The sequence below is a fragment of the Arvicola amphibius genome, chromosome 10 (genome assembly GCF_903992535.2).
Source record: "Arvicola amphibius chromosome 10, mArvAmp1.2, whole genome shotgun sequence".
In the NCBI taxonomy this organism is placed as follows: Eukaryota; Metazoa; Chordata; class Mammalia; order Rodentia; family Cricetidae; genus Arvicola; species Arvicola amphibius.
In genome coordinates, this window is record NC_052056.1 from 121,993,857 (window position 1) to 122,008,347 (window position 14,491).

Here is a 14,491-nt window from a genome sequence, read left to right on the forward strand (position 1 = left end):
GAACACACTTCTGAGATTCCTGCTGTGCAGAGTCAGCCAGATCTGGGTGTGTGGTGCCGAGCCACAGGTCTGGGCTCCAGGAGTAAGTGGGATCAGACATTCTACCTGGGGTGCCTTGAGGTGACCCGTGTCTTACACACAGCCCAAGAGCCACACCAGATTCTTAAGCCCAACACCTCAGAATATTGCCTTTGACAGATGGCCACACTGCCCCAGATCAGGTGATGAGGTCAACTGGAGGAGGGAGGCTACAAACCAACAGAGCTAATGATCATGTGACCAAATGAGATGAAAGTAGGACACTGGACAGAGTGTGTGTCCCACGAATGGAATAAATGAATGAGCGGAGATAAGTGTGCATATATTTACATGACCAGTACGTATTGTTTGATTGTATGTATGTTCACAGGTATACGTGCATGTGTATGTGTGTTTGTGTATAGGGTGATCATTCATGCATGTGTGTACTGTGCATGTATGTGCACATGTGTATGGAGTGAACATTTCCATACACATGTACACATCGTGTGTGCATATTTGTGTGTTGGGTGAACATTCATGCATATGTGTTGGATGAATATTTCCATACACATGTGCACATTGTAGCTAGAATCAGGTGTTGCTCCTCAGGTGTCCTCCACCTTGCTTTTGAGACAGGGTCCCTCACTGGCCAGGAACTCACCTAGTAGACCAGTCAGTGAGCCCCAGGGACCTACCTATCTCTCCTCCCCAGTGCTCAGATTGAGTACTACAAACCCAGCTTTTCTTACATGAGCTCTGATCCTCTGGTTCTCTGTGTGAAATGGGACTCAATAATTTCTACACGCAGTGATGTGCAATCCCAGGCAGTTGGGCAGACTGTCTGCTGCAGTTATTGCTTCTGCATCTTCCACCGGAGGAGATGAGGAGTGGGCTCCCCAGCTATTCCTGAATGGGGTCACACAACTCTCCCCATGTCCCTCCTTCATGCTCAGCCCAAGTCTCCCTGCCATCTCAGGGAGACTTTGAAATCTAGCTGGATCTCACTCCCTGGCTCTCCCTGACCAGCTATGTGACCTGGGCAGCTCACATGACTTCTGTGCAGTTCCTTCCCTCAAGGGCAGAACCCCGGGGTGTTGGGGATATTATTGTAAGGTGTGTGACGTATGTTTATGTTGCATTTGTTTAACTCTGTGAAGCTGGATTCTTTGCCTGTCTACAACACCTGATGATCCTAATAAAGAGCTGAATGGCCACTAGCGAGGCAGGAGAGGACAGGTGGTGCTGGCAGGCAGAGAGAATATGAAAGAACAAGGGGAGGAGGACATCAGGGGCCAGCCACACAGCCAGCCTCGGAGTAAGAAGGAAAGTAAGAGATAACAGAAGTAAGACAAGGAAAAAGCCCGGAGGCAAAAGGTAGTCGGGATAATTTAAGTTAAGAAAAGCTGGCAAGAAACAAGCCAAGCTAAGGCCAACCATTCATAACTAAGAATAAGCCTCCGTGTGTGAGTAATTTGAGAGCTGGGTGGTGGGTCCCTCAAAAAGCCAAAAGAGTGAAAGAGAAAACATCACACAACACGGGGGCAACTTACGGATCCACATCTGTGGTCTTGGTTTGCACGCTTACTCAGCCTGTTTTGCTCCTGTGCTCCTTCCTTCCTGGTTGGATGGAGTCATGAAACTACTCCGTGACTGTTATGGGGTTGGAAGTCATACGTGATGCGTGCACAGTGCTCTAGGCAGTGCCTGGCTCCCAGCACCCTGCATTTGACTCACGGCCATCTGAGGCTGGATGCTTTGTCACCTGTGACCTGCTCAAGTCTGTGTAGCCCAGCTTGTAGCATGGGGATCTGAACCCTGGTCTGGGAGCTCAATGCTCAGGCTTTCACAAGGCTGGCATGGGCAGCAGTCTCATGGACTGACCAGTGCCGGCTGCACCCGGGGGTCTGACGTCATCTCCACCCAGATGCAGTTCTTCCATCCCCCTCTCGGCCCCATGGGCTCTGAAGCTCAGGTCCTGCATGCCCACATCCAGCAGGGATGCTCAGGAGGGAGCCAGGCTTCAGTGTCAGATCAGAGAAGCATTTCAATCTCAGTGGTGCTAGTCTGAGGTGCTGAACCCCCAAATCAGTCCGTCAATAGACGGGCTGCATCTGTATTGTTGTAATGATACTGCCTGCCGAGAGTCCAGAGTCTGGGGCTACTTTTCTGTACCCTTTCCCTTCTTTCTTTGCATTTCATAAATACATATAAGCTCAATGTGCTGGGCTGTGCCCAGGACTCAGAAGGCTCGCATGCCTTGGAAGTCAATCACCCTTGTTTCAAACTTCAGTTATCCTGCAAACAACCGGTGTAACCAGTGGAAGCCACTGCTCTCTGAACTCAGTCTCACCATGTGTAGGACAGACTAGAAGGGCCTCTAAGTCATGGAGTGGTGCTAGTCAAATAAAGCAACGAATCAATCCAACATGGTACAGTCCACAGGGCAGCTACTAAGTGACATATTATCACAAACCACAGGATGTGGCAGGGACGTGCATCGACCGCCCCATTCTTGTGAGGACCCACAGTTCCATCCTGACTAACTGTCAGAGAGTTCAGGCCCATTCTTGCTCCTCAAGGACGAACAACAAAGTGTTTGGCCAAAGGTGTGGCTACTGGGTGCCTTACTTTTCAAAAGCCAGTCAACAGGACGTTTTGACTTCGGGGGTGGTTACCAGGTGTTCTGAGATGTAAGGAGGTAATTGTGCTTGCTTGCTCTTTGTATCATGGAGTCTTGTGTTCTGCCCCTTTTGTTTGGGTTATGTAAGGGCTGTGAGAAATAATCTCAGGGCTTTTGGGTTTTTGGCTTTTTGCTTTTGGCCACAGTATTCACAGGATGCCCTCCTGACACTGTCTGTTGACTCTTATGTATTTCTTCCCTCAATCCACACTCCCGTCCACTGGAACAAACAGACACAGACACATTCTAAGCCAGGAGCAGGAAACAGTGCTGAGCATGGCTCGGATGCTCAATAAATGGCATTGTTAGTGTTGACAGCCATAATGGCCATCTATTGGTCTCTCAGTATCCCACAGTGGTGGGGTCCAGCATCCGTTGTGACCCAACCCATGTATGAAATGCGGTATTTGCACCGAACTCCCTCACGAGTTCTGCAGCTCTCTCTAAAAGACTTTAGGTGCTAACGCAGTGCGAAAACTGAAAATACAAGGGGGGGGAGGATCCTGTGTATTTTCCTTACAGATGCATTTTTCTCGAGTGATTTCTGTTTGTGGTTGGCTGAAACCCCGGGTATGAACCGTCAGCCATGGGGAGCTGACCGTATTCATTCTCAGAGCCCACAGGGGCATCTACGCACAGATCCACTGTCACAGTTGCTCCTGCATGGCACGGAGAAGGAAAAAGCATCTGATTAGACTCGGAAGGGACAGTGTTCTGGAGGTGGACAAAGCTGAACTAGGAGGTCCCCTGGCAGAGGGAGAACCACACATTCATTTACCCAATCACTCCCTGGGCCCACCGGGAGGCACAGGCGTCCACCTGGCGCTGTCCCAGGTGCTGACGGGTTGAGCTGGCCAAGACTGGAACATTCGAATGCCCCAGAGTGCAAAGACCCAGTTGTACCAGCAAGGTGCCTTTGGACGGTGATGCACTGGGCAGCACAGCAAAGCTAAGGAGTATGATTGTGACCAGACAAGGAGCGGGACTGGTTAGGACACTCTGGGAGTGGCTACAGGAGGCGGGGGCTGAGTGCTGACTACAAGGAAAGGAACTAAGCAGACGTGTAGGGAAAGAGTACACAGGGAGAAAGGGCAGAGACCCTGGGGCAAAGAGAGCAAGGACAGTGGGGCACAGTGCAGGAGCGAATCTGAGAGCTTAAGGAGCAGGCAGGCGAGGACTAGGAGCTTTCATCAGATCGGGAGGTCTTTGGAGTGGTCAGAGACGGAGCTTGAGTGGAGAATATGGAAAACGGAGTGATTTCTCTAAAAGACCAATCTCTCGTGCCTTGCCATGTTAAGACATGGCCGCCCCTCGAGTAGATCCCGGGAGTACTTTCTGAACATTGATTGCTAACTGCCAGTTCTGTGCCAGCTGGGTTGCCTGACCCACGTCACACTGGTTCTCAGGACTTCTTAGAAGGGAGCCATTGTTAGGTCCATGTGTCAGGTGTAGAAACTGAGGCACAGAAGGTCAAGCCATTGCTTAGACCACACAGATGGCTAAGGTGGGGTTGAAATCCTAGGCCAAGGCCCCCGGGCTATTCTGTCCCCTCGCCGCTCTGTGAACTCTGGGCTTTCTCACAGTGTCGGGAGGTGGAGTCTCCTGGAGAATTCCAGAGCCAGGTTCAGGTTGGGACTGGGGCAAGAGCACCTGTCCTTAAAATGGGTCCCTTGGTGAACCCTGTGCCTTCCAGGGTGGAGAAGGGCTTCCTACACAAAGGCTTGTGGTACCAATCCTCCCATCCCCGTCCTCCCATATATATATATATATCATTATATCATGAGTTGTGGTTATGACAGGTTTCTCTAGCCTGCTGGTCACGTGATATCTGCCAGTGGCGTGTGGGACACCTGTGGTCGCTGCCAAAGGAGTGGGGGTACCTTCAGAGAAAGCCAAGAGTCTGGGCAGATGGTGTTTAAAACCAGGATTATACTGGAACTGGCTGTGCAGTTCGGAGCCAGCATCTTTACCTTTCAAACCTTGGTTTCCACATCCGGTTCTTGTTTGTTTTTAGTTAAGTGCTTGTGTGGTGGTGCCTGTGCCAGAGGCATGGGATCCCCCTGGAACTGGAGGTACAGGTAGGTGTGAAACCACCCAACATGGGTGCTGGGAATGAAACCCAGGTCCTCTGCAAGAGCAGCATGGGATTGTGCTTAGCTGCTGAGCCATCTCTGCAGGCCCATCTGTTGTGAGGCAGGGTCTCTAGCCTAGTATGACCACCAATTCCCTACGTAGCTAAGAATGACCTTGAACTTCCAAGCCTCCTCCTTCTGCCTCCCTAGTGCTGGGATTATAGATGTGCCCTGGAGGTCACATGCTACAGAAGTGTTCTATTAACTGAGCTATACTCCCAGACTTCCACATCTGTTCAACTGGCACTAGTTCATCTGTACCCTGTTCAAGCCTGTGAAATGTACCGGTAATCAAAATCCTCTTGGCTGTAAAAGGCTGAGAAAATGCAACAAGGCAATGGAATTTACCGGGGCAGTGTTAGTGCCCGAGCTCCACTACCATGACAGGGCTCAGCAGACGGAGAACTCTTTGGCATGGCCACCACTTTGCTTTGCTAAGTAGCTGCCTTCAATCCTGGGCTCCTGGTGTCCTTCCCCACCCCCATTGAGAAAGAGTCTCAGTAGATAGCCCAGGCTGGCCTCCAACTCCTCCCATCTCAGCTTCCCCAGTGCAGGGATGAAGATATTCGCCACCCTGCCCAGCTGTCTCACTGTCTTTAAGACAGGCAGGGTAGTCAAGCTCACTACAGATCCCGGGACACTCAGTGCTCTGGAAACACAGATGCTGGAGTTTTTGTGTGTGTGTTTAACAAGCAGGGATAAAAAGGGAACGGGGGTTCTAAACTGAGGCAAGCAGAGGTTCGAATGGAACTTGCTGACGGAGGAGCTCATTACGGATGACAGAGCGGATTTCCTGCCTATTGTACCTGGAGCACCTTAAGCAGCTGCCGGTCGCTATTTCTGGTATTGTGTTCTGTGTCCTGTACTTTTTCTCTTTCATCAGCCCCCCAGGCTCTTACCTTTCTCTTCTTCTTTTTCCTTCTCCTTCTCCCGGACAGCCCTCCCCTTGAGGGCTCGGCTCCAGGCTCCTCCGTAGTCGCTCAGCTTGGCTCTCTCGCTGGTCTCCTTGCCTTTGAATGAGGGTCCGTACCTGCGTGCAATGCTGGAGGCCTCCCCAGTGTCCCGGAAGCCTCGGCCCAGGTGCAAGTCGCCCAGGAAGGGTAGCTCGGCTCCTTCTGCCGGGCTTCCAGCTGCAGGGCTGGCCTGATCCTGGGGCACAGCAGGCTGGCCCACGAAGCCTGCGTGCAGGAAGACGAGGCTCCCAGCGGTCAGGTAGAGAGCCAGTAGGGTAAAGAAGCGCACGGGTTTCCTGCGGAAATACCGGCAACAACGCTGGAACTTGAACCAGAGCTTGGCCATAGCCGGATCATTCCGGACTGGCTCGGGGCTGGCAGGGCTGTGGCTGGGAAGGGGCGTGGAGGGCGTGGCTTCCCAGGACCCCGTAGGTTGCAACTCCAAGGGCGTGGTACTCTGAGCTCTCTCCTGCGTTGGAGGCGCGCTGCAGCCAGAAAGCAGGCTGGGCTGAGGCCAGAGGAGAGGAGGGCAGAGGTTCTGAGTCCCAAGGTCAAGGTGAGCTGCCTGGGGTCAAGAAAGGGGACCTACAAGACGCGGTCTCCTTTCCCCACATCTCGTTCCTCACCCCAGAGTATGGCTAAAGAACTCTGGTGAGGAGGAAGGGAGAGGGGAGTCCAGCACTGTAAATCACTCTGACCCCTTCTCAGCCCCTTCTGGGCTGTTGAGCCTGATTAGTTCACTATGGATGTTGACATTGGCCTCTCCTCCACCTTCGACGGGCGACCAAGCTGTGTGCCACCTTCTGGGCACGCGTGCTGGAAGGCCTCCATCTTGTCAAGCTTCAGGGTTCTGGGCTACCACCTGCAAAACAGCAGTGGACACGGGCATGAGGGTCTCCCACCAAAACCCAGAATGCAAAGAGGTTCTGAGCAACATCAAAAGAGTATGAAGAGCCCCAGAGAGTGCTGGAAGCCAACGACGACGGAAAGAAGCACTTTGTGAGGGGCTGCTTGGGCTCAGGGGTCCCAGAGCTCCCTGCCTTCATTTTCAGACACAGGGGAATTTGGGTGCTTCAGTTTTAATGGCAATTGAAGCTTGGGGGGAGTCTTGGCCTCAGACAACCACAAGTTCTTATACATTATTTGCAGACATCTCTCCCCCAGAATCCACAGGACCTTGGTCCCAGAGAGGCTCAAGTATCTTGGGTACAAAGGTAGGGTTTGATAGGCTCTGCCCACACCCTCCTATATGTTTCAAACCATGCCACATGTCCTAGCACACCTAAGAATATCAGTGCTCAAAAGTTGTTATAGCGTTCTTAAAATAATGGCAAAGGAGAGCTTTCCTATAAATTCAGTATGGACACTGTGTATGTGCATGAATGTGTGTGTTGATTGTGTAGCATTTGTGTGTAGAGAGGTTGATATTGGTCAGTTTCTCCAGCCACTCCCCCCGACCCCGTTGTGTTTTAAGACAGGGTTTTGTCAATACTGAAAGCTGATTTGGCAACACCACCTGACCAGTGACCATGCTAAGGATCTGAACTCAGGTCCTACATTTATGTGGCCAATTCTTTACCAACCAAGCCGTCTCCCCAGGCCTAGATATATTTCCCATTTGTTTTCTACCCATGGTTGGTTGAATCTGTTTGTAGAATCTGCCAACAGGTCAGCCCCGGCAGCTTGCTCCTCCCTTTCTAAACAAACTTCGAATATATTTGTCAAACAAACATGGACGGGCTGGAGAGATGGCTCAGAGGTTAAGAGCATTGTCTGCTATTCCAAAGGTCCTGAGTTCAATTCCCAGCAACCACATGGTGGCTCACAACCATCTGTAATGAGTTCGGGTGCCCTCTTCTGGCCTGAAGGCATATATTGTATACTAAATAAATAAATATTAAAAAAACATGGATTTGTGGGTTCCTTTGAGTCTAAAAAAAGCCTCAGAGACTTTCTGAGCCCAAATTCATTCATATCACTGCCTTCCCCAGGAAGATTTAGGGAGACCAACTGTGTCCCAGCAGCGCTGAGATGTGGAGGTAAACACACCTCCTGAGGGTGTGTGCTCTGATGCAGGAATCAAATCCACAGGCCATCATCTGCCTGAGGCAGAACTGGGAAGAGAAAGGAGCAGGCTTAGGAAGCAACACATCCATGTGATAGGTATATGCTGAGGGCCTCCAGGTGGCCAGCTCAGTGCCAAGCCTCCTCTGTAGATCGGCTCATCTATTCTCTTCTGTCTTACAGGTGGACGGCTTCAGGGATGACTGGGGTAGCATTGAAATTTGAAACCACACATTTTTTGCTTGTTTGTTTTAGACAGGGTTTTCACGTGGCTAGAACTCCTATTCTTCCTGCTTCTACTTCCCAAGTGCTGGAATTACAGGTAGTGCCATCTTGCTTGGCCAAACCAGAGCTCTTAGCCTTTTGAATTAGGTCTCTTCCCACGTACTCTAGGTACGGTCTCGCAATTCAGAGGTAGCCACAAAGCAAGGGCCCACCTCTTTCCAGCTGCTGCAGCAACTCCTACGAAAAGGAAGAAGTTAGGAACTGCTGAAAAGTTCTGACTTTCTAACTAGCATCTCTGTTGTCACAGGTGGCCCTGGAAAGTGCTCATGGGCACCTGATTTTGAACAGTACATCAGATGGAAAAACAGGATTTAGCTATTGGGCAATGCTGTTTCGTATTACCACCAGCAGGGGGCGGCAGGATGCTCTCAGCTAACGCAAGGGGTATCCAACCACTGATCACCAGCAGAAGCGTGATTCTGGGATAGGCCCTTGAGCCACACAGCAGCATGGAAGCTTCAGTGAGGTTTCAGGCAGCCTTTGCCGCCCCACTCATTCAGAAACTCAGTGCTTACTGAACCGACCACCTCCTAGGCATGCAAAACACAAAAATCCACGCACCTGGCATCAAACATCCATCCGTCTGTCTATCCATCACCCTCAGCCATCTACCCACCATTAATTTATCCACCCATTCATCCATGTCTGAAGTCATCTGTCAGTCTGTATCTTCCCTCAGTCCACCCACCCTTCATCCCTGCACCCACTTTCCATCCAACTCCCCACTCAGCCAGGCACTTCCTGTCCTTGCATTCACAGAAAACAGGGCCAGGGAGATGGCTCAGCGGGAAAGGCAGTTTGCCGCCAAACCTGAAGTTCAGTCCCCAGGAACCCGCATCATGAAAAAAGAGAACTGATTTCTGGAAGTTGTCCACTGCCCTCCACATGCATGCTTCGGCAAGATCCTACGCACATGTGCGCGTGCATGCACACACGCAAATAAATGTAATTTAAAATATGTTCATCCTATCTGTCTTTGCTAGGAATACAAGAAAAAATAATTTACTCTCTGTTTTCAGGGAATTTTTAGTCAACCAAGAGAGAAAGCAAGCAATTCCACAGTTGCTATGTTAACCAGACACTGATAACCTAAGATATGTATCTCATGATACGTAACAGCAACATGGTATTAACAGTGTTTACAAAGCACTTATATGTGCCACTCCACAGTACAATTACACACATGCACACTCACACAGTATAATTACACACACACTCACACACAGTAGCACACACATATACACAGTATAATTACACACATGCACACTTACACAGTACACTTACACACATGCACTCACACACACAGTACACTCACACATTAGCACACACATATACACAGTACACTTACACACATGCACACTCACACACAATTACACACGTGCACACGCACACACACACAATACACTTACACACATGCACACGCACACACACTCACATACTCTGATTTAATTCTCCCAACAATTCCGTGAAGCTCTGTGTTGTCTTACGGAGCTGAGAATTGAGTATCAGAGAGGTTAATTAACTTGTTCTGAGACCACACAGTTGGTAAATGGAAGGTGGCTGTGAGGGCCCTAGATTTCACGACCTGGACATCTACCTGCCTCTTGCTTTGGAATGATTAGACCAAGTATGTGGCCAGAGACAAGCCCTTGCATGGAGGTCCCAGATTTGGATTTAAAATGTCAGGAGATTTGGGGATCCTGCTGACCCTGGAGTATGGGAACTGGTATTTCTCTGTAGCTTTGGAGCCTGTCCTGGAACTAGCTCTTGTAGACCAGGCTGGCCTCAAACTCACAGAGATCTGCCAGCCTCTGCCTCCTGAGTGCTGGGATTAAAGGCGTGCACCACCACCGCCCAGTACAGTCGAGGGTCTAAAACTGCCTGGGGAGAGAGATCAAACAGGGCTTCTCAGGGAGCCACCTCTGACAAAGCCAGTCTAGGAAAAGTAGATAACTCCCTGGATAAAGCACAACACAGGAAGGAAGAGCCAGGCCAGGAGGCAGAAAAACTGTGTGTGTGTATGTGTGTGTTTGTGTATGTGTGTGTGCACGTGTGTGCGTGTGTGTAGTGGGAAGCCAGACCACAAGGGTCCTGAGTGCCACGGCCCTGCTAATGGCACAGAACTCACTGAGGTTCCATGATTACTACATTTTAGTCTCTTAATTTTTTGAAGTAGTGTCTCCAGGTAGCCCAGGCTGCCTCAAACTCACCATGTAGCCAAACATGGCCTCGAACTCCTGATCTTTCTGCCTTCGCCTCTCAAGTGCTGGGGTTGGAGGTATGCACCACATGCCTGGCTTAACTCAGGGCTTGCCTGCATGCTAGGCAGGCACTCTGCCGACCCTGCTGTGTGCTGAGCTCACTCCACACTTTAGGAAGATCACCTTGAAGTCAGTGTGAAGACACTGCCTCTGGGAGCCTACACACTTCACACTTATGTGCCACGAGAGGAAGTTAGGAGTCACTCGGTACTTCCAGGAATCCCCTCATTCAGCTGTGTAGACCACAGCTCTTTAGATCCTGGACATAGCCAACCTGGATTCATGTTGACTGGAGAGAGACAGCTGTTCCCACCAGCCTTGGGTTACCCAACTCTCTGCTCCCTGCTTCCATTGTTAGAGGATTGAAAGAAACCTGTTGGAACACTCAAGCCTGCCCCACTGCCTTCTCCAGGCTCCTGTGAGCGCCTGGGAAGCTATTTCCCACCTCAGTGAGGGACAGGCTGCTGGTCCCTGCAGCCATTCCCTCGCTGAGGATGTTTCTGCAGCCCCTCGATTGTTTCCACGGTGTTTTTCACACCACCACACATCTTTCCCTGAAGTGGTTGCTAAGTGGGCGTTTGGGAACAGTGAACTCATTACAGCAGGCAGGAGACAGAAGGAGAAAGGCACGGTGGGGGTGGGGCAGGGGACCGAAGGAAGAGGGACAGACAGCAAGGGCTATGACACCCATCTTCAGCAGGAACGCGAAAATGTGAACTTCCTACTTACACCCCCCCACACCAGGATTAGAGGGGAGAGCACCCTGGAGACAGCCCCACACGCTATGCCTTAGCCCTGGCACCTGGAGTCCAGTAGACCCCCGGGAAACCGTGGTGGAGAGGTGAGGAAAGAAGGGACTGGCATAATACCAAGGACTGATGTGCTCAGGTTATAGCTGTGTGTGTGTGTGTGTGTGTGTGTGTGTGTGTGTGTGTGTGTGTGTGCGCGCGCGCGCGTGTGCATTTGTGTGTGTAAGTGTGTATAAATTTGGGTCTCTGAGGGACAGTACATTGTATTATTTGTCACCGGTTGAGTCTGGGTAGAGAAGCCTGAGTCACAGTATCCTGTCCTCAGAGGAACCTAAACACTTCTGCCTCCTGGAGCTGCCAGCCCTCCCCCACTCAGTGGCTCTCACTAAGACTTTGTCTCTCATTCCCTCTGCCTCCCTCGCACAGACAGAAGCCCCACTCCAAGGCAGACAGAAGAATTAGCGAGCCGTCATTTGCTGAACACGCACTATTCTAGGTGCAGGGTTGGAAGGACTTACAAGGGCCCCACACATTCTCTCCCCACAGCCTTTGAGGCTCCCAAGTCCACGGTGTGCATTGGCTTAAACAAGCCCTCTCCTCTTGTCTCCGTTTACTCAATTTGCACCACGGGACTCTGTCGCCCTTGGCACTTACAGTGTCTAAACCTCCCTGGGCGTGCATCAATCACAGAGAGACGATGCATGGGGCTGGGGTTGGCACCCACTGAGGGTAGGCTCTCATGCTACCCCCGACCCCCAACCCCCTCTTCATTGCAGGAGACCTGTGGGGTCTCAGCATCCTCATCTTCCAGGGACAGGAAGCCTTTGGGTGACTGAATATAGATTATTATTATTTTTTTTTTTTGGTTTTTCGAGACAGGGTTTCTCTGTAGCTTTTTGGAGCCTGTCCTGGAACTAGCTCTTGTAGACCAGGCTGGTCTCTAACTCACAGAGATCCGCCTGCCTCTGCCTCCCGAGTGCTGGGATTAAAGGCGTGCGCCACCGCCGCCCGGCTTAGATTATTTTTTTAACAATAGAAGCAACATAACAGTTGAGTGGTCAAGTAAGAGATGGGTGTGGCTGGAGTGGGATTCCCTGCAGAAGGGGAAACCAAGGGGCTGCCTGCCCCGTAGCTCCTTCCTCTAGGAGCGGAGAGTTTCCACACTTCCGAGGGGCTCAGCAAGGACGCTCTGTAGGCTGGGAAGGGCCTGGGCCTCCATTCCCTACCCCAGAGCTTGACTGGGGGGTCAGAGGCAGTTGTGGGGTTGGTTAGACAAGCAGGGACCAACTAAACCTATGACCAAGTTTGTCCAAGAAACAGCTGATGAGAGAGAAACCTGACTGGTGAAAGCGGACTGGCTCCTCTGGACCATCTCTGTCTTCATCTCCAGCCTCCAGACAGCACAGACCACCTGGGAGATGAAAGGCTTACGGAGGAGAGGAGCGGAGGACCATCCAGTCTGGACATTGTCTCACAGACCCATCTTGTGCACGCCCCCTGGCCTCATCTCATTTCGCTTTTAGAATTTAACCTGTTATTATACTGTGTGTGCACACGCACGTGCATACGTGCACATGTGCACAGTGCCTGTGGAGGTCAGAGATCAGCTTTCTCAGTTCTCGCCTCCCACCGCGGGTTCCAGGGCTGAGCCTGGGCTGAGCAGCAAGCGCTGAGCCGTCTGGCTTGCCCTGTTTTTTTTTTTTTTTTTTTTTTTTTTTATTTTGAGAAAAGGTCTCATGTAGCCCAAGCTAGCCCCGAACTCCCGATGCACCCGAGGATAGCTGTGGACTTCTGACCCTCCCACTTTGTTTCCTGGGTACTGGGTTACAGATGTGTCCCATCATGCCCAGCTTTGGCCCATCTTTCCCATAATACTGTGTAGCACTGAGACAGAGGTATGGAGAAACTGGGAATCCTGGTTCTCTTCATTGTTTACCCAAAACTCCAAACAAATACATTTCCCTTTGCCAGTTTCTGTTTCACAGCTGCTTTAGAAACCAGGGAAACTGAGGCATCAGTCTAAAACTAACATTCTCTTCCATCTGATCCAGTCACCGTTACTGAGGAAACCCGGGAGGCCCTGTTCAAGGGCCACACATTACCAGGGAAGCCGGGTCTCTTTCGGATTCTTAGTCTTATTAATAAAATAATTTTAAAACAGGCTCCAAAGGAAGAACGAGGACAAGTGTAGTAGTGTCTGAGAGAAGAGCAGTGGGCAGGTGAGCAGTGAAGCTGCCTGGAGGAGGGAGACGGGAAGGAGAGACCTGTCCTTCTGTCCTTGTAAGCTAGGGTCCAAGAAAGCCGCAGGTCCAGTACCCCTCCCACGCTGTCAGTGCCAGTGGGGTTCAGATCCCCTGCACCCCCTCCCACGCTGTCAATGCCAGTGGGGTTCAGATCCCCTGTACCCCCTACCCAAGTTGTCAGTGCCAATGGGGTTCAGGCCTGTGGCCATTTGCATGGGATTCCTTCATAGGGTCAGAGGCTACTCGATGTCACAGGCTTCACGGCTATGCTCAGTGTCACGTGGTCTATGGATCTGGACATAATGTGACATACAGGTACCATTACAGTATCAGTGGGGTTGAGTTATCACCCCGAAAGTCCTGCACTCCATCAGCTCATACACACACACACACACACACACACACCCCAAGCTGCAGGCAAACACCCTTTCTATTGCTGTCTCTCCCAGACTATCTCATGGTTGGACTCTCATAGTGTGCGTTCTTCTCAGATTGGCTTCTTCGCTGAGTAGCGTGAGGCATCTACACCTTGTCATTGCTGGACAGCATGTTCGTCTGGCGGTCCATGGGATTTCAACTCCTGTGGGTGAGTCCTGAGGAGATCACAGCGTTGGGTAGTTAACAGGCTAGGAAGTCATTGGGAATAGACCCCTTTCCCATGGACTTTGAGCCGTAGAGGGGAGGAGTAATTATCCCCTAATGATGTCATGTACTTTTCTGTTCCAGCAGGCCTCGTAGTAGGGATCTTGCAGATGCAGGGCTTCTGTGATGGGGAACCTAACTCAGAAAAGCTGACTTTTCTGTTTCCTTTTTCTATCGATACTGGCCAAAAGCCTGGGCCGCCATTCCCAGACATGGTGGACTTTCCCATGCTCTCTCTGAAGCTGTCCCCATCCCTCTTCTACCATGTCATGCTTGTACCCTATGAAGGAAGCATATGCAATTGGCCACAGGCCTGAACCCCGTTGGCATTGACAGTGTGGGGATGGGTACAGGGGATCTGAACCCCACTGGCACTGACAGCGTGGGTAGGGGGTACAGGGGATCTGAACCCCATTGGCATTGACAGCATGGGTGCAGGAGATCTGAACCCCATTGGCATT

At 51.1% G+C, this 14,491-nt stretch overlaps 1 protein-coding gene across 1 annotated transcript in view; it reads right to left on the reverse strand.

Moving 5' to 3' along the window:
• The window catches only part of Wscd2 (WSC domain containing 2), a 42,853-nt gene extending 36,721 nt beyond the window's left edge, over window positions 1-6,132 (reverse strand). Inside the window, exon 1 of the mRNA XM_038346610.1 lies at window positions 5,733-6,132. Within this exon, the coding sequence (XP_038202538.1) occupies window positions 5,733-6,132 (400 nt within the window). The remainder of the gene's footprint in view (window positions 1-5,732) is intronic.
• Between the last annotated feature and the right edge of the window lie 8,359 nt (window positions 6,133-14,491).